Source organism: Mesoplodon densirostris, chromosome 3, assembly GCF_025265405.1.
Source record: "Mesoplodon densirostris isolate mMesDen1 chromosome 3, mMesDen1 primary haplotype, whole genome shotgun sequence".
NCBI classification, from domain to species: Eukaryota; Metazoa; Chordata; class Mammalia; order Artiodactyla; family Ziphiidae; genus Mesoplodon; species Mesoplodon densirostris.
This window is the reverse complement of record NC_082663.1, coordinates 34,723,535-34,744,608: the sequence shown is the minus strand read 5'-3', so window position 1 is coordinate 34,744,608 and position 21,074 is coordinate 34,723,535. Positions and strand designations below refer to the sequence as shown.

Here is a 21,074-nt window from a genome sequence, read left to right as displayed (position 1 = left end):
GGTTGACATGGCTTAGGTGGAGTGGGTTTGGATGGAGAGCACCTAGCTTGGGAGGGCTGGGGCTGAGAAGGCTTAGATTGGGAGGACTGAGACTTGGAGGGCTGGTGCTGAGTGGATTTGTCTGAGTGAGTTTGGGTTCAGAGAACACAAGTTGAGAGGGTTTGTGCTGGGACTGCTTGGCCTGGGATGACTTGGGCTGATTGGATTTGAACTGAGAGCTGAGCAAAAATTTGCTGTTGGACATAGGATTGAATCCCATTTGGAAAGATGGATTTGAAGGCCCACCTTGTGTCTTCAGCTTAGCTCCTTGCTGACAGGCAGTCCTTATGGGTTTTTGTATGGCTCCTGCTGCTTGAAACGCTTGATGGTGAGGATTTTCAATATGGGATTTTGTTCTCATGAATTTTCTAATTGCCTCATTTGGCTGTGTTCCCCAGGCACAGACTTGCCTAGGCTGTGACTTCCCAACCACTCTTGCTGGCTGTGAACCCAGGGAATGGAGGAGACCTCCCTGGAAGTCCACTTCCCCAGAACTTTCAAGGGCTCCCATTTTCTGTGGTCTCTCAGGCCAGGCCTGTACATGCTGAGAAATGGGTCTTGGTGGTCTCCCAAAAGTTTTATCCATGTGACGTCCCTGAGCAGTTCTTGAAAATTTCATAAATCTTTCACCTGAATAAAATCTCTGAGGTTGGAATTATTGAATCCCAAAACTTTACCTGGACTATGGACCCTTGTATTCTGAAAGGGTGAAGGATGGAAACTCTGAGACCTCTGCTCTAACCAAAACTGGGAGACCATAACCCAGGGGGCTGTCAAAGAAACACGGTTATAATTACCTCCATTTCTGGTTGGTAAAGGACAGCAGTTTTTCAGAAAAGGCATGAATACTGGGGTGAGATGGAAATTCTCAAGATTTTGGCTGATCTCACATCTAGCCTCAGCCTCTCTTACTGACATCTAAGCGGGGTTTTCAGATGAGTTTTTTTTCTGATTGTGTCTTTGTGGTCCCTCAACTTCAGCTGTTCCAGCCAAGTTTTCAGTAGGGGAAACTTGAATCCCCTGCATGTTCTCAAAGTCGTGGCCTATCTGTATCCCCAACTCCCTGGCCAGGGGTGCAATGTCCTCCACAGAAATACATCTGAGTAAAGAGGACATCACTTCTTTCAGGGCAGCTTGAAGACCCTCCATGTTCCTCCCTGTCTCTCCAGCTTCCTCCTCCTCCCAAAAGAGCAGCTGTGATGGCTTCAACTTCAGGATCCTTTGGGAAATCTGAGCCTCCTCATTCCCCCTGGCCTCTGGACTGAGGACAAAGTAGCATCTTTCAGTGGCAGCTTCTCCTAAAAACATTAGCAAGTCCCATTCCTTCTCACCTAGGCAGTCAATGAAAAAAAACACAGCTGAGGAAACTTCCATCAAGAAACCAAACTGTGGGCTTCCCTGGTGGCGCAGTGGTTGAGAGTACGCCTGCCGATGCAGGGGACACGGGTTCGTGCCCTGGTCCGGGAAGATCCCACATGCCACGGAGCGGCTGGGCCCGTAAGCCATAGCTGCTGAGCCTGCGCGTCCAGAGCCTGTGCTCCGCAACGGGAGAGGCCGCAACAGTGAGAGGCCTGAGTACCTCAAAAACAAAAACAAAACAAACAAACAAAAAAAGAAACCAAACTGTGTCCAAAAACTTTCTAAGATCCCCACGAAGGCTGGCCACAGCAACAGCTTTCTGGAAAAAACTGGGGTTTTCCTTTAGACCATCACTATCAGGAAAACTCCATATTACCTCAACCAGGCCATCAGAGATCTGCTGGGGAAGCACCAGAACAGGCAAATCCTGATGGAGAAAGATTTTGTGTGATTTCAGGTGGGCAGGGCTGAGCAGTGTGTTGAGGATTCTGGACTTGGAGAAGCTACAGTATCCTAGACGCACAAAAGAGATGACAGGCATCTTCATGAGAGTCAGAAATTTTCTGTATCCCCTGTAGGCCTTCCTGAAGACTGCGTTGACTGTTCCTTCACAATGTCCTTAATGGCCCTCAGCATTAAAATGCTTTTGTTTTTTTCTGCATCTGGCAGTAGCAGGGAAGGGCAAACTGGCACTGATACGTGTTTGACATGACTTCACGTTGCAAAGAGCTATCTGAATACAGCATAGAGGCACGAAGGACATCAAGGGGATTAATGGTTTCTGGTTCTCTAATTTCCAAATTCTCTACTCCAGTCAAAAATTCCCCTTTGCGGGCTTCCCTGGTGGCGCAGTGGTTGAGAATCTGCCTGCCAATGCAGGGGACACGGGTTCGAGCCCTGGTCTGGGAGGATCCCACATGCCGCGGAGCAACTAGGCCCATGAGCCACAATTACTGAGCCTGCGCGTCTGGAGCCTGTGCTCCGCAACAAGAGAGGCTGTGATAGTGAGAGGCCCGTGCACTGTGCTGAAGAGTGGCCCCCACTTGCCACAACTAAAGAGAAAGCCCTCGCACAGAAACGAAGACCCAACACAGCCACAAGTAAATAAATAAATAAATAAATATTTAAAAAAAAAAAATTCCCCTTTGCTATCTTCACCCAGAACCTGTGTCTGAGGATTGAATCTCTGTCATATCCAGTGCTTGAACTTTCATCAGGAAGTTCCAGGCTGTCAACTGGAGTCTCAGTCACCCACCTACATCCTCGGTCTAAGAAGAACTGTTTAACGAAATCTGGCAGAAGCTTTCTGCTTGTAACCGGGTTAAACAGGACAGGACATCTTTAAACACTTTTTTCTTTCTGTAGGAAATAAGATAGTCAGTGAATGTCGTGTTCAGCATCTAAGCTTCCTTCAATGACTTTTTAAATTAAATAAGTTATTGACATTTTCATTGGAAAAAAAAAGATGAAACAATACAAGTAAAGTTCTCTTTCATTATTCTGTCAATTCTATTTCCTTCTAAGAGATATGTCAATATAGTATGGTACGTTTCCTTACCATCTTTTTTCTGTGCAAGTACATAAGTATGTTTGCATATGTAGAAATACACTGTTTGGTTTTAATGGATGCTATTTTATTTTATAAATGATATTATACTGAATGATCCTTCTTCAGTATAAAACTTTTTACTCAGTGGTGTTCCTTGCAAATTCTTCCAAGTAAGTATATATAGAGAACTACTTAATTCATTTTAGCTAATCCATTGTACTTCATGGTTTGGAAGAACCATTATTTATTTAACAATTGTCTACTGGTGATCATTTAGGTTTTCCAATTTTTTTGGCTAATGTTTGTATGCAGCAATGAAAAACCCTGTTCATTATACACATGTATGAGGAATTCTCTAGGTTGATACCAATTTATTTCTTAAATGTTAACTCTTGCTAAAGTTCAGAGAAATGGAACATTTTGTTATCATTGAAGTTTTCTCAGAATTTACATGTTGTACCTAATTTCTCCTGATGTCATTTTCTAATTTATCTTCTAGCCACTTCTTGCGAATACGGAGACAGTGCTTAGTAGAGAAAGAAAATCAGAGAGCATTCTCTGCTCCTGATGGATAGCAAATTAGCATAGGATTCTTGGATCCCCTATAAAAATAGCCTAGAAGAAACAGTAGAAGCGAGAGAAAGTATGGATTTCAAGAATTAACAAAAGTAAGGCTTCCCTGGTGGCGCAGTGGTTAAGAATCCGCCTGCCAATGCAAGGAACACGGGTTCGAGCCCTGGTCCAGGAAGATCCCACATGCCGCGGAGCAACTAAGCCCGTGTGCCACAACTACTGAGCCTGCATGCCTAGAGCCCGTGCTCCACAAACAAGAGAAGCCACCACAATGAGAAGCCCACGCACTGCAATGGAGAGAAGCCCCCGCTGGCTGCAACTAGAGAAAGCCCACGCACAGCAACAAAGACTCAACACAGCCAAAAAAATAAACTAACTTAAAAAAAAAAAGAATTAACAAAAGTAACTCTAAGAAATCCTTGGATGGTCTGAAAGTTGCTTGAACTGGTATATATGATGGATAAAAAGATGAGGGAGGAGTTAAGGCCAGCATGAAAGATTCCCAGAAGAGGCACTGAGAAGATGGGTTGCAGAGAGCATTTAATTTCTGCTCTTGCCTATCCCCTGCTTTTCCTTTGGACAACCATCCTCTGCTTCTTCAGCACAGAAATCAGTACTCACACAGCTCAAGCCAGATGCCTAACGTTGACAAGGTAATAAAAGGCTACTGTGGAGCAGTACAGGGATATACCTAATAAGCATAGAGATGGATGAAAAATTAAGAAGCAATAATTTCTAGAACCCAATACCATTTATGTAAATTAAAAATTCATGAAAATAGCCCATGTAAGGCAAAAAAAAAAGATCAGAGATTTTAGCTGCCACCCACTGAAAGGAGACTGAGTTTTGAATTTGAGTCCAGTCAGGTTAATTGGGAACTAAACCAACGAAAAAAACCCAAGATTCTTTGGAGAATTTCACAATCCAGAGTCTCTATAACTGATCATACACAATGCATAGGACAAAATTCAAAGTTATGAGACATAGAAAGAAAGAGGAAATGTAACGCACACTTGATCAATGGAGACCCACTCCAGGATGACCCAGATGTTGGATTTAGCATATAAGAATTTTAAAGCAGCTATCTTAACTATTTTCAAGAATGTACAATAAAATAAACCCATAATGAATGATTAAATAGCAATTCTCAGGAAAAAAAAAAAGAAAGCATTTAAAAAATTGAAATTCTAGGGCTTCCCTGGTGGCGCAGTGGTTGAGAGTCTGCTTGCCGATGCAGGGGACGCGGGTTCGTGTCCCGGTCCAGGAAGATCCCACATGCCACAGAGCGGCTGGGCCCGTGAGCCATGGCCGCTGAGCCTGCGCGTCCAGAGCCTGTGCTCCGCAATGGGAAAGGCCACAACAGTGAGAGGCCCACGTACCGCAAAAAAAAAAAAAAAAAATTGAAATTCTAGAATTAAAAGTGACAATACCTGAATCTTTTCAAAAATCAGTAGATGGACTGAAAAGAAGATTGGAAATGACAGAAGAAAAATTCAGTGTACTTAAAGATATAGCAGTAGAAATGACCCAATCTAAAGAATAAAGAGAAATTAAAAAAAAAAATGAATGGAGCCTCAGGGACCTTAGGAAAGATATCAGAAACTCTAACATACATGTACTTGGAGTCTCAAAAAGAGAGGAGGGAGCAAGTGGGACAGAAAAACATTTGGATAAATAACAGCTGAGAATTTTCCAAATTTGGAAAAAAAATTCCAAATTTATAGATTCACAAACCCTACAGAAGATGAAAAGCACACCTAGACACGTCAGAGTTAACCGCAGAAAAAAACTTTAAGAAAAAAATCTTGAAATCAAGCAGAAGAAAAGTAACACAACACTTAAAGGGGAGCAATGATAAAATGACAAGACTTAGCATCAGAAAAAATGCAAGCCAAATGACAAGAATGACATCCATAAAACACTGAAGGCAAAAAATCTCCAATCTGAAATTCATTACAGCAAAAATATTCTGGATTGAAGGCAAAATAAAGACGTTTCAATAAACAAAAAATAAATAAAATTCTTCAGGATAACAGGAAATAACAACAAATTAAAACTTGGATCTTCAGGAAGAATAAAGGGCAGAGGAAATGGTAAATATATGGGTTCCTACCATCGACTGACTACAACTAGTATAAGCTAGAAGAGAAGGGAGTTGATTGATATAGTCCATATACAAGTTGACCTTATACATTGCAGAGCACACAGGCAACGCCTTAAGTCTTCCTGAGACTTTGACTTGAGACACAATGATGGGCGTGGGGGGCATAAAATTTAACATGACAAAAAGCGTGAAGATCCTTCTCCTTTGACTCAGATGCATTTGGATTTTTTTTTTTCCGGTTCCCAGCTGCATAGAGAAGTATTACAGAGGAAAGAGACAGAGGATAGCCACATGCCTCCAGTCAACTAGAGTGGATTGGTAACCATTAGAACTATACTGCAGGTCATAACTACATTATTATTGAGATTTTTCTTGACCTATTTTCTTAAAGGTGTTAAATTGATTGCAAAAATAGCCCCAATTAATGGTTTTCCGGCATCCATACTTTTTGCAATACTACTTCACAAGAGGTGGAGTCTATTTTTCCCCAACCCTTGAATTCTAATTAGCTTTGTGACTTGCTTTTGCCAACAGGCTGTGGCAGAATTGTATGCGTTATGGGTTGAATTGTATACCCCCAAAACAGATATGTTGATGCTCTCAGTACTTCAGAATGTGGCCTTACTTGTGAATAAGGTCTTTACAGAGGTCATCAAGCTAAAATGAGATCATTAGGGTGGGCCCTAATGCAATCTGATCAGTGTCCTTATAAAAAGAGGAAATTTGAAAACAGAGACATGCACCAAGAAGATGGTCTACAAGCCAAAGAACACTGCAGGCTACCAGAAGCTGCGAGAGCAGGCTGGAACAGCTGCTTCCCTAGTGTCTTCAGAGAGAGTATGACCCTACCAACACCTTGGTTTCAGTCTTCTGGCCTCCATATCTGTGAAACAATATATTTCCCGTTGTTCTAAACCACCATTTTGTAGTACTTTATTGTGGCAGCCCTAGGAAACCTATCATACAGATGGCGTGATAGTTCTGAGCCTAAGCCTAAAAATGCCTTGACTACTCTCTCTCTCTGTCTCTCTCTGACTACTCTCCCTCACCATAAGAATATGCCTCGCAGAGTCTGAGAACAAGTCCAGACTAGCTTGCTAGATGAGAGATGAGCCTATGCCAGCTGACCACAGATATAGAGTAAACCCAGCGAAGACCAGAAGAACTGCTCAGTCAACTATAGACACATGAACAATTATACACTCTTATGGTTTTAAGTGACCCTAATTTTGAGATGCTATGTTGAGATATTATTATTGTGATAAATAAATGATACAGAAAAATCATGCAAAAAACACATAATATTAGAATGTTACCTATGGAGGAAGGTGAATGGGAAATAGAGAAAAAAAAATGAAATAGATGAACAAAAGGGGCTTTTTGCAGAATAATGAGGGTAGTATGCAATGACTAATTAATTAATTCAACCCTATGCAACAACTGTAATATATTTAAAAAATTAAGAATGAGGTCTAGGGCTTCCCTGGTGGCGCGGTGGTTGGGGGTCCGCCTGCCGATGCAGGGGACATGGGTTCGTGCCCCGCGGCTGGGCCCGTGAGCCGTGGCCGCTGAGCCTGCGCGTCCGGGGCCTGTGCTCTGCAGCGGGAGAGGCCACAGCGGTGGGGGGCCCGCGTGCCACGAAAAAAGAAAAAAAAAAAAAAAGAATGAGGTCTAAAAGCAACTATATATTGCGAAGGTATGGGGGTGGGACAACAGCTGTGTTATGGGGTTGAATTATGTACCCCTCAAATTCGTATGTTGAAATCCTAAGCCCCAGTACCTCAGAATGTAATGGTATTTGGAAATGGGGTCACATGGTAGATGTAATTAGTTAAGATGAGGTCATTATGGTGAGCCCTAACCTAATATGACTGGTATTCTTATAAAAAGGGGAAATTTGAACATAGAGACATGAACCCAGGAAGACAACCATCTGAAGATGAAGGCAGATTGCGGGGGTAGGGTGAGGGAGGCAAGGGTGGAGGGGATGCTTCTACAAGCCAAAGAAGCCCAAAGATTTCCAGCAAACTACAAGAAGCTAGGAACAGATTCTTCTTTACAGCATTCCAAAGGAACCAACCCTAGAGACACCTTGATTTCAGACTTCCAGCCTCCAAACTGTAGGACAATACGTTTCAATTGTTATTGTTTAAGCTACCGAGTTTGTGGTGCTGTTTTGTTACAGCAGCCCTAGTAACTGTGTCAAGGTGTGCTGAGGAGGTAATTACTCTTTTCTGACCCATAACTGGATTATGAATTCCCAGGATTTGGACTGAATGTGAGTTGGTAGTTACCTTCCCCTTCTGTACTCAGAACTTGGTGATGTTTATTTTCCCAGACACTATCTCTCCAAATTAAGCATTTCTCATATTTTGAATTTTCATTGAGAAGTATTCAAATTCAAGATTTCCTCATCAAATTGGCAATATTTGGACTGGATCAAGACAAGCTTTATTTTGGGATTTTATCCATTTATCACAAATTCCTCTCCTGTTTCTACTTCAATAGTTAGGTTCATAACCCCCATATGCCATTGGTCACAGAGGAGCTAAAATGATTAAAAAGGCTTAATCTGAGGAACAGAAGGTAACAGCTAAAATTAGTGGTTATATGTATCATGGAGGTGACTGCAGAAACCTTTAAGATGATAGTCAATATTTACTTTAGCTTATACTGTCCACTGTTCCTGGGTCCTGGGTTTTCCTCCCTGTCAACACTCACCTCTGAGGAAATTCCAAGTTAGAGAAGTCCAAGAAATTTTTGTGTAGCTGCTTTTCTGTTGCCATCTGGTGCCTTTCCTCAGCCCCTCTCCCCATTATGTCATGGCAACCTAAAAATAAGTTGTTGCCTAATTAACTATACACACATCATTCCCATACTTTCCATACTCTTCTCCTCTTCCTCCTCCAATGATATGCCAGTTTCTGAATCCTCATAATTCTGTTCTTCATCAGAGAACTCCATGGTTTCAGAATACAGAGTCCTCTTTGCTGTCATAGATAATGCACTCTGGGTCATCATAAGCATCCTCTTCCACGGAGGTGTCTGCATCTTCAGAGTACCCAACAGATTCTAGATATTCCTCTTTTCCTAAGTGCAAAGAATCATCTGGCTCCTCATATCTCTGTTCATCCTGTAAATACTCAATTGTTGCTGGAAATTCATATTCAACATTCTCAGCCAACTGCAGAGATGTGAATTTTGGTGTGTTGTATTCCTTCTCATTTTCCCTTGAGGACCAAGCACTTTCCCGATAACCAGCCTTCTTGTCCGTGAAAGACTCAGAGGTTTCCAAATCCAAGTGTTCTTTCTCTTTGAAGGATATGGTGATCTCAGGATTCTCAGGCTCTTTCTCTCCAGGAATAAAAAATACCTTCCCTGCTTACTCCCACAGGTTGCGGTGGCTCTATATACTCATGTTTTAAAAGTTCTGGAAAGAATAGGAAAGGTTGGAGGATTTTTATTTTAGTTTTTGAAATTAACAGATGTTATATAATAACTTGACTTTCCATGACCTTAAAGCATCATCTCCTTCATTTCACTGGATAACAGGAATACCTACCACCTCCTACATAAATGGCAGCGACTCAACTGTCAGAACTTTCTCCCACTGAAAAATATCAGATCACACTCCTGCCTTGCTCAAAAGTTCGAGTCTTTCACAGCAAACTCAAAGAGTAAATGAGTGAAATAGAAAACTTGAATCCTGTGTTTACTTGTGGATTTACTGTGACCCCAAACCAGCTCAGACTACATAAGGCCATTGCTAATGAAATCTGATCCTAATGATTTCTAATCAAGAAGCAAATAGCTCTGATTTGGAATAAGTCCTGGAAATAACAAGACCTATTTCTCTAAGCATACGGGTCCTGTACTACATTAGAGACCATTAACATTATCTTTTTATCTGAGCCTCTGCCTCTCTTAAAATAATCTTCACTATTTTTTAGAAAAGGAGCTACACCTGCCTCTGGTAGTAATTTACAGAACTGCTAAACAATTCATACTGGAGGAAGTGCGCCCTCATTTGCCACTAATTATCTTTGAACATTGAAAAATTAGAATTTGATTTGCTCCAGAAAACTAAGGTTCTGCTGGCATTCTTCTCACAGAGAAAACGAAGTTGTGGACTTTCCTGGTGGTGCAGTGGTTAAGAATCCGCCTGCTAATACAGGGGACACAGGTTTGACCCCTGGTCCGGGAAGATCCCACATGCCGTACAGCAACTAAGCCCGTGCGCCACAACTACTGAGCCTGCGCTCTAGAGCCTGTGAGCCACAACTACTAAAGCCCGCACGTATAGAGCCCATGCTCCTCAACAAGAGAAGCCACCGCAGTGAGAAGCCCATGCACCGCAATGAAGAGTGGCCCCCGCTCAACGCAACTAGAGGAAACCCATGCGCAGCAACGAAGACCCAACACAGCCAAAAATAAATTAAAAAAAAAATGAAGTTGCTAATCTACCACATATGTGTGTTAAAAATTATTTTTCCTATATTTTCAAAATGGCTATACTAAGTGAAAGGTGCAGCTTTTGGTCTTGAGGTTGTTAATACCCATGAATTCACTTACTTCATAAGGAAATCCTGATGTGTCACTAACAGTAGCCTCTTTCCAACTATGAGTATTTCAGAACGTCACTGCCAGAATAATAAGTTTATACTAGCACTAAAACAAGTGCAGGCTTTGGGGACATTCCCTGGTGGTGCAGCATGTAAGACTCCATGCTCACAAGGCAGGGGGCCCAGGTTTGATCCCTGGTCAGGGAACTAGATCCCACATTCATGCTGCAACTAAGAGTTAGCATGCCACAACTAAGGAGCCCACCTGCCACAACTAAGACCCAGCACAACCAAATAAAATAAATAAATATTTTTTTAAAAATTGCAGCTTTTGGATTGAGTTTGAACAAAAAATTATAAATCCCCTAAAACAATAAGATACATCATTCCCTGCATTTTAAATCTTGGACACTTTTCCCTTTTATCATATTTCAGTGAAAATTATCTCCAGGAGAATGACAAATGAAAATAAAAGGTAAAATTTTTATTTTTTTCAGGAAATCTGCCTCCTCCCTCTCAGCCCAAAAAAGTGTAGAAATTTAACTTACTATGATTCAAGTGATTTAAGTCCCAAATGGTAGCTGACTCTGAAAAAGTACTAAGTAGGGCTTCCCTGGTGGCACAGTGGTTGAGAATCTGCCTGCCAATGCAGGGGACACGGGTTCGAGCCCTGGTCTGGGAAGATCCCACATGCCACGGAGCAACTAGGCCCATGAGCCACAACTACTGAGCCTGTGCGTCTGGAGCCTGTGCTCCCCAACAAGAGAGGCCGCGATAGTGAGAGGCCCGCGCACCGCGATGAAGAGTGGCCCCCGCTTGCCCCAACTAGAGAAAGCCCTCGCACAGAAACAAAGACCCAACACAGCCAAAAATAAATAAATAAATACTTAAATATTAAAAAAAAAAGTACTAAGTAAACAGTTGAGAAAAAGCTGACCGCTCACTTCTCCCTTTTTCTGTACCAAAATTAACAGCTTCCAACTTTTCTTCATGGGATCTGTAATATTCTCCAGAATCTCATACTCTTCCTCAGAAATTAGCCTCTGAGAGGTTAATGTACCTAAGATACAATCAGGATCTTGTTGGAGGATTTCAAGTAACTTTTTTCATTCTTTTTCTATGATTTCTGAGGGAACACTCCCAGTAGCCAATGTTCCTGTTTTCTGCAGAGTAGGAAATGAACTATGAAATAGTTCCAATGCATAAATACAAGTTTTTGGGGAGTTTTTTTGTTTTTGTTTTGTTTTTTTTAAGGCAAAGAGTAATTCTATTTGGCAAAGATTAACTATGTCAATGATGCCTAGTGTTGGAGAGGGGGGATAGAAACAAGCCAAAGCAGCGGGGGAACCCCGCCCTCAGCCCCCACGGACCCTGGCTCCCTGTAGATTATTTATCGTTTTTTGATGACTTGACTCAGTTTCATATGACTTAGCCCCTGAGAACTCCTCTGAGTCAACTCCTCTGAGAAGCCTCTCTTGAACCTCAGATTGGACTAGGTATTCTCTACTCTGAGCTCTATCTGAGATAATAAGAATGTGAATTGATTAACCCTTTTGGAGAGAAATCTGTCAATATGCAGCAATAAATAAATAAATGTGACAGATAAAAATCAAAATTCATTCCATTCAGTGCAGCAATCCCACTGCGCTGAATAGGAAATTATCTTATGGAAATAATCAGACAAATGCCCAAAGATGTATGGACAAGAATCTGCATTACAACATTTTTATAATAGCAGAAAATTGAAAATAACTCAAATATCCACAAATTGGGGTTTATGGAACAAATGTTGATACATCAACAATGATGTTACCTAATCAGGTCTGGCTGTTCACCACTCAAAAAATCAATACTTGAGGGAATTCCCTGGCTGCGCAGTGGTTAAGAATCCACCTGCCAATGCAGGGGACACAGGTTTGATCCCTGGTCCGGGAAGATCCCACATGCCCGTGTGCCACAACTACTGAGCCTGCACTCTAGAGCCCACGAGCCACAACTACTGAGCCCACGTGCCACAGCTGCTGAAGCCTGCGCGCCTAGAGCCCATGCTCCGCAACAAGAGAAGCCACCACAATGAGAAGCCTGAGCACTGCAACAAAGAGTAGCCCCTGCTCACCACAATTAGAGAAAGCCCATGCACAGCAATGAAGACCCAACACAGCCAAAAATAAATAAATAAATGTAAATAATAATAATAATAAATACGAGAGAGAGAGAAATATTGGTAGAAAGGAAAGTTGCTTTTAATCAGAATGCTGGCAATCTGGGGAGATGGTGGACTCAGTGTCCCCAAAAACCACCTCTGAAACTTATGCTTGGCCATGAAAGTTTTTATATGGAAAAAGGGAAGTAATCTCAGTTAATCATTGAGATAGGGGGTGGGAGTCGCCATCCCCCCACCCCCGCTGGGTGCAGACTTGTATGCAGGCTTGTCAACTTCCTGTGATTTTTCTTTAGATGCTATCTTGTTCATACAGTTTGTTCGCCAGATTACTGAAGGGGAAGCTAGGGAAGAGATCTGGTCATCTGTTAATTACTTATTCTTCATTTCAACTTCTTTGATCTATAGAAAGAACCAACAGATTAGGCAAGGTATTGTGTGATCAAGATTTGAAGGGCATGCTAGGGCTGGAGATGAGTAGAGCATAGAGCATGGGGGCGCCTGGTTTCAGGTTAGTGACAAGGCAAAAGGGGCCTCCTGCAGAGAGGTCTTTCCTGTGCCACAACTACTGAGCCTGAGCTCTAGGGCCCATAAGCCACAACTACTGAGCCCGTGTGCTGCAACTACTGAAGCCTGCGCACCTCGAGCCTAGAGCTCCGCAACGAGAAGCCACTGCAGTGAGAAGTCCGCGCACCGCAACGAAGAGTAGCCCCCGCTTGCCGCAACTAGAGAAAGCCCGCACGCAACGACCAAAGCAGCCAAAAATCAATCAATCAATCAATCAATTTATTTTTTTTAAAAAAAGTAGGCCCAATTCCTAGAAATCCCCACCCCTTCCCCCAAATAGCTGGAATACTCCTCCTACTCATTAGCCTATGAAATTACCCACCCCTAAAAAACCTGACCACCCCATACCCTGGCGCCTTTCCCGCCTTTTGATATGGCTCACGCTCTGTCTGTGGAGTGTGTTTCTCTCTAAATAAATCAACTTCTTACCTATCACTTTGTCTCTCACTGAATTCCTTCTGTGATGAGACGTCAAGAAAAGACCGTGGGTCTAAATCCTGAGACCAGGTGTGTGATCTCTGTTAAAACACCGCGGGTTCAAGTCCCAGTCTGGGTTTTGGCTGGGTTCGAGTCCCAATCTAAGTTATACATTTTCAGAAGTGAGCTGGGGGAAGGGTGGCCAGGAGATGAAGATTTGAAAATACATCCCTCACATCAAATACAGTGAAACAGGTGTAAAAATTTTGTTTGCAGGTAGGAGTTTAAATTATGTGATTTTTTTAAAAGAGGAAAGTCAGCACTAATTTCATCTATTGTAGGAAAAAAAGGCAGGTCAAGAGACCTGAACTATATCAGAATAATAGATGCAAGATTTATGAAGTCTCTATCACTCTCTGCCAAAAGGCAAAACACCGTAAGTAACAGCAGAGATTGCAACAGGGAAGACCCAATTTTGACTCCACGTTGGATCTGTCTCTTTGACTTTAGCATTTGTTTTTCGTAGCTTTTGTTATTATAATCATACATAATGGATTACCTCAGGGAACCCTACCCACCTGTGAATGGCTGCAAGAAAGAAGAAATTAACCATCCCCTCCCCAAGGCTGGTCATTCCAGAAGATGTTTATCCTTTTCACTTTACTTCCTCCCCGCATCTCCCTCTATTCTGCCTTTTTACTTTACTTCCCTCTCTGATTCTATGAAAGAAACTGGCATCCAGACCCTGCTAAGATGGTTTTTTGGGGACCCTAGTCCGCCATCTTTTCAGTCCGCCGGCTTTCCAAATAAAGTCGCATTCTTTGCCTCAACACCTCGTCTCCCAGTTTATTGGCCTGTCGTGCAGCGAGCAGAGTGAGCTTGGACTCTGTAAGAAGATCATCTGTTTCAGAAGTCATTCTACTCCTGACCTAAACCTGGCATTTGGATAGAAATCTGGAAATGCTAAACTGGCCTCATAGGCCTCTATAGAGCCAAGGGCCTACCTGACCAGGGCCAGAATGGTGTGATTTCCAGCACACCAAAAAGGGATAAGAGGAAAAATATTTCACTCTGATGTTTACAATTTGGGGAATGTCTGGGGTAAAAGAGACTCTGACATAGTGCCTGCCACACAGTTTGGTTCCTCAGTGGTTGCTACCTGTCCTACCCTTCCTGAAACCCAGCAGCACACTGTGGGGCCCTCCTGGGTACAAAAGCCTTTCCATGTCCCCCTTCTCTTGTATGTAGGAAAAAGGCTTCATCCTCCTAGATCTTCGCTGCTGTGTTCCAAAGGGTAGATTCGAACAGTTACTAATTAGGGAAGTGAAGGAATGCAGAAACAAAAGAAAGGCAGTCAAGAAACAATAGTGCAGCAATAAAGCAGAGTCCTAGTTCCTCCCCAATGGATATACATAGTAATCTGATACACATTTTTGAGTTCTGCTATCGGAACTAAGGCCCTCAGGTGGAGGTGGAGGGTGGCTGAGCACAAGATTCCTGGAACACCATTCTCTTACCTCACCACCAACCAATCAGAAGAAAGTCACATGCCCTGCAGCCCTTATTCTGCCTTTAAAATCTCTTCCCTGAAGGAATTCCCTGGTGGTCCAATGGTTAGGACTTTGGGCTTTCACTGCAGAGGGCCAGGTTCAATCTCTAGTTGGGAAAATAAGATCCTGCAAGCTGCACCATAGGGCGAAATAATAAATAAATGATTTTAAAAAAACAAAAACAAAAAATTCTTCCCCCGAAACCGCTGGAGAGTTCAGGTCTTTTGAGCATGAGCTGCGCTGTCCTCCTTGTTTGGTCCTTTCTCTCCTCCAAACTCCAATGTTTCAGTTTGTTTGGCCTCACTGTGCCTCAGGCACACTAACTTGGGTTCAGCAACAGTCTACACTGATCTCATCTGTCATAACACTTGTGCTAAGCAGAATAATGATCTTCTCCAAAGATGACACAACCTGTGAATACGTTACAAGGCAAAGGACAATTAAGGTTGCTAATCAGCTGACATGGAGACTAGAGAATTATCTGGGTGGGGCCAGCGTACTTACAAGGGCCTACTAAAAGATAAACAGGCATAGTTAAAATTTAAGTTTATTTTAGCAAAAGTCGATCCAAAAAGGGCAGCACCAAACCGGAAGTGGTTAGTAGCATTCTATGAGCCAGGGGAAAGACTTTATAAAGTGTGATGCAAAGAAAGGAAATGATTTGATTGCCTGTAGCTTAAATACTAGCTGGTGGTTTGTGATTATCGTCCTTAAGTGTAAAATACAGTATTGTCAACTGTAGATGCAGTATTGTACTGCAGATCTCTAGAATGTATTCATCTTGTGTAACTGAAACTTTATAACTCGTTGATTAAATGTTTAGTATTAAGCCGTTACGTTTGTGGTAAATTGCTAGAATGGCAGTGGGGAACTAATACAACACCTAATCCAGTTAAGTCTCCCCTGAACTGCAGTTTGGTCCAAACACCCAAATGTTGGCCTTCTCTCTCTCTCTCCCCTGGCTGCACCTCCCCCTGAACCTCCCACTCCCCACCTACCACTTCCATGAGGACAGGGACTATGCCCTGTTGATGTTTCTATTCCCAGTTTCTAGAAGAGCCTAGTACTGACTAGGCACTAAATCAACTGTTAACCTGTCAAAATTAAACCTCTAATTCCTAAACGTCACCTTGTTCTGCTGGTAGTTAGTTAATTACCTTTGCAAGTATTTCACAAGTGATAGGTCACGAATTGTTTCCTTTAGAAAGCGCGCACATTTAGGATCGTTTTTCCCTAACTCTTAAATGTTTGGATATTTTATCCTTTTGCGACGGTGGGGGCTTTCCTAGGCAAGGTTACAAGTGGATTAGCGTTTATCAAGAAGGCTTGGGAGGCTTCCCTGGTGGCGCAGTGGTTGAGGGTCCGCCTACCGATGCAGAGGATATGGGTTCGTGCCCCGGTCCGGGAAGATCCCGTATTCCGCAGAGCGGCTGGGCCCGTGAGCCATGGCCGCTGAGCCTGAGCGTCTGGAGCCTGTGCTCCGCAACGGGAGAGGCCACAACAATGAGAGGCCCGCATACCGCAAAAAAAAAAAAAAAAAAAAAAAAAAAAAGGTCTGGGAAGCACCAACATTAACAGTATAGTGTTTTTAAGTACAGATGTCCAAGCCCCATCCAAAGCTGCTGAACCAGATTTCCTCACGTTAGAGTTTAGGAAACAACACTTAACAAGTTCCACGTCTGATTCCTTGGCATAACAAGATTGGGGAACAAATCATTTGCCTCTAAAGTACTATAGTTAGGAAAAACATTATTTGCCTTTCTCATCATATTCTAAGCCCATCTCCGTCCTCCTAGCGACTTCTCAGCGATGATCAGCGTTAGCCGAAAGCTTCCGTCGGGACCGCAGAAGAACCTGGCGAAGAACTCCAGTCCCAACCCGAACCCTACACAGACGCCCACCCCGGACCCAGAAAGCTGTGAGCCCCGCCCCTCTGAACCTTCTATTGGCCCCGCCTGGCTCGGGATCCGCCTCTCGACCCCACCCACGCTGCAGCGACGGACGCTTGAGAGCGGTGCACCGCGCCCCGCCGGAAGTACTTTCCTGGGCGGAAGCTTCTGAGCGCGATATAGCGGAAGTGCCTTTTCTTTCGGTCTCTTTGGTCTCGGCGGCAGAAGCGGGATGGTGAGTTGTCTGCAAGGGCTCTCGGAATCGGCTTCCATCCTAGCGCCCTGCGCCGCGTTCTTTGCTGTCCGTGGGGGCCCGGCAAGGTTTCCGATAAGGGGAGCCGGTGCGCAGGAAAGGGACATGTGGTGGCCCTCGAGAGGCAGAAGAATGGCCCCTATCTGTTTGGGAGTGCGGGGCCTGCAGTCGTGGAGCTGCAGCTGCTCTAGGCACCTTGCTTCTGCCTGACCTCTGGGGAGACCGCACAGCCCTGCCCGCCTATGGGAAAGGACAGAAGAAGCATAGTTTGAGAGTGGCTCTGTAAGCCAAGGAATCGTTGGCGGTGGTCCCTGGGCAGGAGCTCTTAGATTTTGGAGTAGGGGTGGTAGGAAAACCACGTTATCTCGTCTTTTGCATTATATCTTTTTTTCTTCTTTTTAATAATGTAGCGGATTTCAAAACACAGCAGCTCTTGCAGGGGGCTTTAGATGACGTGAAATTCCGATAGAGGTCTCTGATTTAGCATTTAAGAGAAGTCAGACTCTTATATGTTTATAGCATTTGAATTCTTAATACATTGCAGTCGATTTGAAAACATGTAAATAAAATAAATACACCACATTTTTAAAAAAAAAGTCAGACTCCCACAGTTTGAGACCTTGTGGTTGTCATGAAATCTTATCAATAGTTTCTTGAACTGAAAACGTAACGTGTGTAGAAATTGCTAGATTGAAGAATCGTCTGTCCCCTTAACTTGTAGACGAAGGGAACGTCCTCGTTTGGGAAGCGTCGGAATAAGACACACACGTTGTGCCGCCGCTGTGGCTCTAAGGCCTACCACCTTCAGAAGTCGACCTGCGGTAAATGTGGCTACCCTGCCAAGCGGAAGAGGAAGTGTAAGTGCATGTTTACTAGACTCTGATAGAGAGTATCTTGGCGTTGAGAATTGTCCCGTGTTTGTTTTTTACTTCAGTGGGGCATGACTGAGCATTAGGCGGTCCCTAGAAGAATGGGGCATCTGTATAGCGATGAAGTGGGGTTAAAACCCAAGCAGGCATTTTTAAGTATATTGACCGACAGAGCTTACAATGTGTGTGGGGAAAACCGTTTAGAACCTTCACTTGAATGTGTGTTTTAGATAACTGGAGTGCTAAAGCTAAAAGACGAAATACCACCGGGACTGGTCGAATGAGGCACCTAAAAATTGTATACCGCAGATTCAGGTACAGTTTTTATGTTTCAGTTTTTTGTGGTTTTGTCAGCTTGCATAATTATCCTCTCAACTGCTCTGGTTGGTGGGATGAGGTGTTAGCAAGGAACTTTTTTCTTCTGCCACCATAAGCTTCAGATCAGTTAGTTTAGATCTTGTGAATCTTTCAGTAAACAGTAGTATGAGCTATACATGCTGGGGCTTAGTTGGAGCTGGACTCCAGAAAATGTGATGACATTTGTTAGCATACCTACATTTCACTTTCCTACCAAACTTTGTCAAGGTAATCGTGCATAAAGGAGACTTTCGGGTTTTGTGGCTTTGGGCAAGTCTGCTATAGAAACCTGTCAGTTGCTATTGCGTTTGTATAGAAAGAAATTTTATAGTCTTTTATTACTTAAAGACGGGCCTTAGAGTTTTAATTTCAGCCCCCATCTAGACTAAACAGAAACTGCATTTTAGTGGTAGCTTTTGAGGGGTTAACCCACGTAAGGCCTCAGCTGAGGTGATTTCTTTGTTGGGGAGGGTGGTTGTCCCGTGCAGTGTAGGATATTTAGCAGAATTTCTGACCTCTACCACTCAATTCCAGGTTTTCACATTTTAAAAAACCTCAAGACAGTTTGGGGGTTTGTAAACAACACCCTTAGATGTGCTTGTGTTCATGTGCTGAAGTGACCTTTCTTTGCGCTTTGCATTTCATAATGTATAAGACTATTATACAGTAGTATAGGCTTAGGATTCAGTGGTCTGCTAGTTCAATGTAAGAGTTAAGAGCATGAATTGAAGCCAGCTTTAACCTGTCTGTCCCTCAAAAGAGGGATAATGGTACACTACAAGTAGGTGTTAATATTAAATGAGTTAAGATATAGAGTAGTTAAGCAGTTGAGAAAATGTCTACCATTAAACGCATTGTTTTTCCTTGGCTAAAGGAAAGTAGGATCTCTGGCTCGTAATTTAAGAACCCGTTTTCACAAATGCCTTAGGAATCTTAAGTGGTGGGGAAATACTGGCCCAGTGATCAGTACAACCAAATACGTTGCCCTTTTTTCTTTCCAATTAAAGTTATCTGTATTCCTGAAATGGCTATCTTGAAGCAGAAGGAAGTAAATACTGCAGCTTATCAGTGATGTTGTAAAAATAAATGTCTGAACATATGAATTCAATATTGATTTCAGATTTAACTGAGATAAGCTCATAAAAATCTGTTACAGCAACAATTAAAATGTATGCGTTGGCATTGCTGAAGTAACTGTTCTTGTTTTTAACACGGTGCAGGCATGGATTCCGTGAAGGAACAACACCTAAACCCAAGAGGGCAGCTGTTGCAGCATCCAGTTCATCTTAAGGATTTCAGTTATTAGTCACGCAATAAATGTTCTGGTTTTGAAAAACTCTGGTGTGCTAAGGTATTTTTAATAGGCTTGTATCAATGATTTGTATAGGCTTGCGAATGGGACAGCTTAAAATCAGATTTACTTGTTAAGTGGCTGTTTTGGAACAGTAACTTTTGAACTGGGTTGTGATACTGCTTAAGAGGACAAGGAACAAGCAGCATCCCAGGATTCCTTCAAGCTGACAACACTGGCAGATGATGTGAAGAATATAGTGAATTTACATAGAACAGTTCTTAGTTCAACACGTGCTGATGCTTAAAATGTTAGAGAGGATGAAAGAGCGTAACTTAATTTCTTTTAGCAACATCTGTGGTCTTGGGGGAGTGGTTGTCAACCATTACGATAGGCTTTGGAGTACCGGTGAGAACGTGAAGGATAGGAGTTAAATGAATTCTATTTTAGAAAGGTGATTTTTTTCTTTTTTCTTAAAATGTTTACTGGAGTATAGTTGGTTTACAATATTGCGTTAGTTTCTGGTGTATAGCAAAGTGATGCAGCTATACATACACTTTTTCAGATTTTTGGAAAGGTGATCTTAACTGTTGCTTGGCACCTAGGTTATAGGCTGTGCATGCCGTTTAAGGTGGTCAGCTAAGTGAAAACTAAAGCAACCTGCTCAGTGTGAGTCAACAAAAAAATATGGAAAGTTTGTAGGGCCACAGGCAAATGCAGTGGATTGAGTAGAATGTAAAGGAGGGCCAAGTATAAACATATTTGTAGGCTAAAGGCAATGATAAATAGATGCCTGGAATTACTTTAACCCTTAGCTGGGTGATCATTGATTTTCGGTGCTTTGAATTTTTTTGCCTTGCTTTCCCAGTTCTAATGTTACTGCCATACAGTTTTTTGAAGTGAAGACAAGGCTGACTTTGTTGGACTGCTGAATGAGAGAACAGAACATGAATTAAACAACATAAGTGTTGGAACAACTGGCATAAAATAGCAGTGTGGCCAAGCTGTGCTGTCCTAGCTTTTAGCTTCCCATTGTATTAAGTATAACGTCCTTAACCTGACCTTGAATGGGTCTTCATGATCATCACTGCCTCACCAATCTTACCTTTAGAATGCATTCCCAAAATTCTAGCTAATTCCTTTCCTCCCGCTTTTTTCCTAACTCATCCTTCAGGTCTTAGCTTACATTTAACTTCTACAGAAGCCCCTGCTGATCTAAATCTACATCGGGCTTCCTCCCAATATGTGAGACTCAACATAATGACTCAGTACTCTGTACTTTAGGGATGCATAATTGAGAGCATGGTTCCTGGATCCAGCTGACATTTGTTAGTGTGATTTTACTGCTGTGCCTGCGTGCAGTTGTAAGCTGGAGGTCTTATGGGCTTCCAAGTTCAGTGAGTGAAGGTGCTTCTACAGTGGCTGCAGCCTAAAGTTGGTATAGTAGGTTCAAGTTTATGAAATTGCTTTTGACCTACGAAAATAATGGTTTTAATATATTTTGGCTTCAGAGTACTGAAATAATCTAACTTGG

At 42.7% G+C, this 21,074-nt stretch overlaps 2 protein-coding genes and 1 non-coding gene across 3 annotated transcripts; 2 read left to right on the top strand and 1 right to left on the bottom strand.

Moving 5' to 3' along the window:
- Positions 1–947: 947 nt before the first annotated feature.
- Positions 948–15,888, bottom strand: CARD6 (caspase recruitment domain family member 6). Its single transcript, XM_060094318.1, is given in 13 exon segments — positions 948–1,082; positions 1,957–2,072; positions 2,075–2,265; positions 2,557–2,628; positions 2,630–2,714; positions 2,717–2,753; positions 6,637–6,641; positions 8,504–8,601; positions 8,603–8,995; positions 8,997–9,051; positions 10,741–10,794; positions 11,106–11,349; positions 15,880–15,888. Coding segments are annotated over 13 exon segments (1,494 nt in total).
- Positions 15,889–16,899: 1,011 nt separating this feature from the next.
- RPL37 (ribosomal protein L37) lies at positions 16,900–19,585 on the top strand. Its single transcript, XM_060091656.1, has 4 exons — positions 16,900–17,005; positions 17,745–17,880; positions 18,123–18,207; positions 19,470–19,585. Exons 1-4 carry the CDS (start codon positions 17,003–17,005, stop codon positions 19,537–19,539), a joined length of 294 nt encoding a protein of 97 aa, XP_059947639.1. The 5' UTR covers positions 16,900–17,002; the 3' UTR covers positions 19,540–19,585.
- On the top strand, positions 19,309–19,387 carry LOC132487297 (small nucleolar RNA SNORD72). Its single transcript, XR_009531585.1, has one exon. It is a non-coding gene; the product is annotated as a small nucleolar RNA SNORD72 (small nucleolar RNA).
- Positions 19,586–21,074: the final 1,489 nt, after the last annotated feature.

Coding starts and splice junctions, on each gene's coding strand:
- RPL37 (XM_060091656.1), top strand. Junction 17,881..18,122: donor TGCCAAGCGGAAGAGGAAGT/GTAAGTGCATGT, acceptor TGTGTGTTTTAG/ATAACTGGAGTGCTAAAGCT. Junction 18,208..19,469: donor ATTGTATACCGCAGATTCAG/GTACAGTTTTTA, acceptor AACACGGTGCAG/GCATGGATTCCGTGAAGGAA.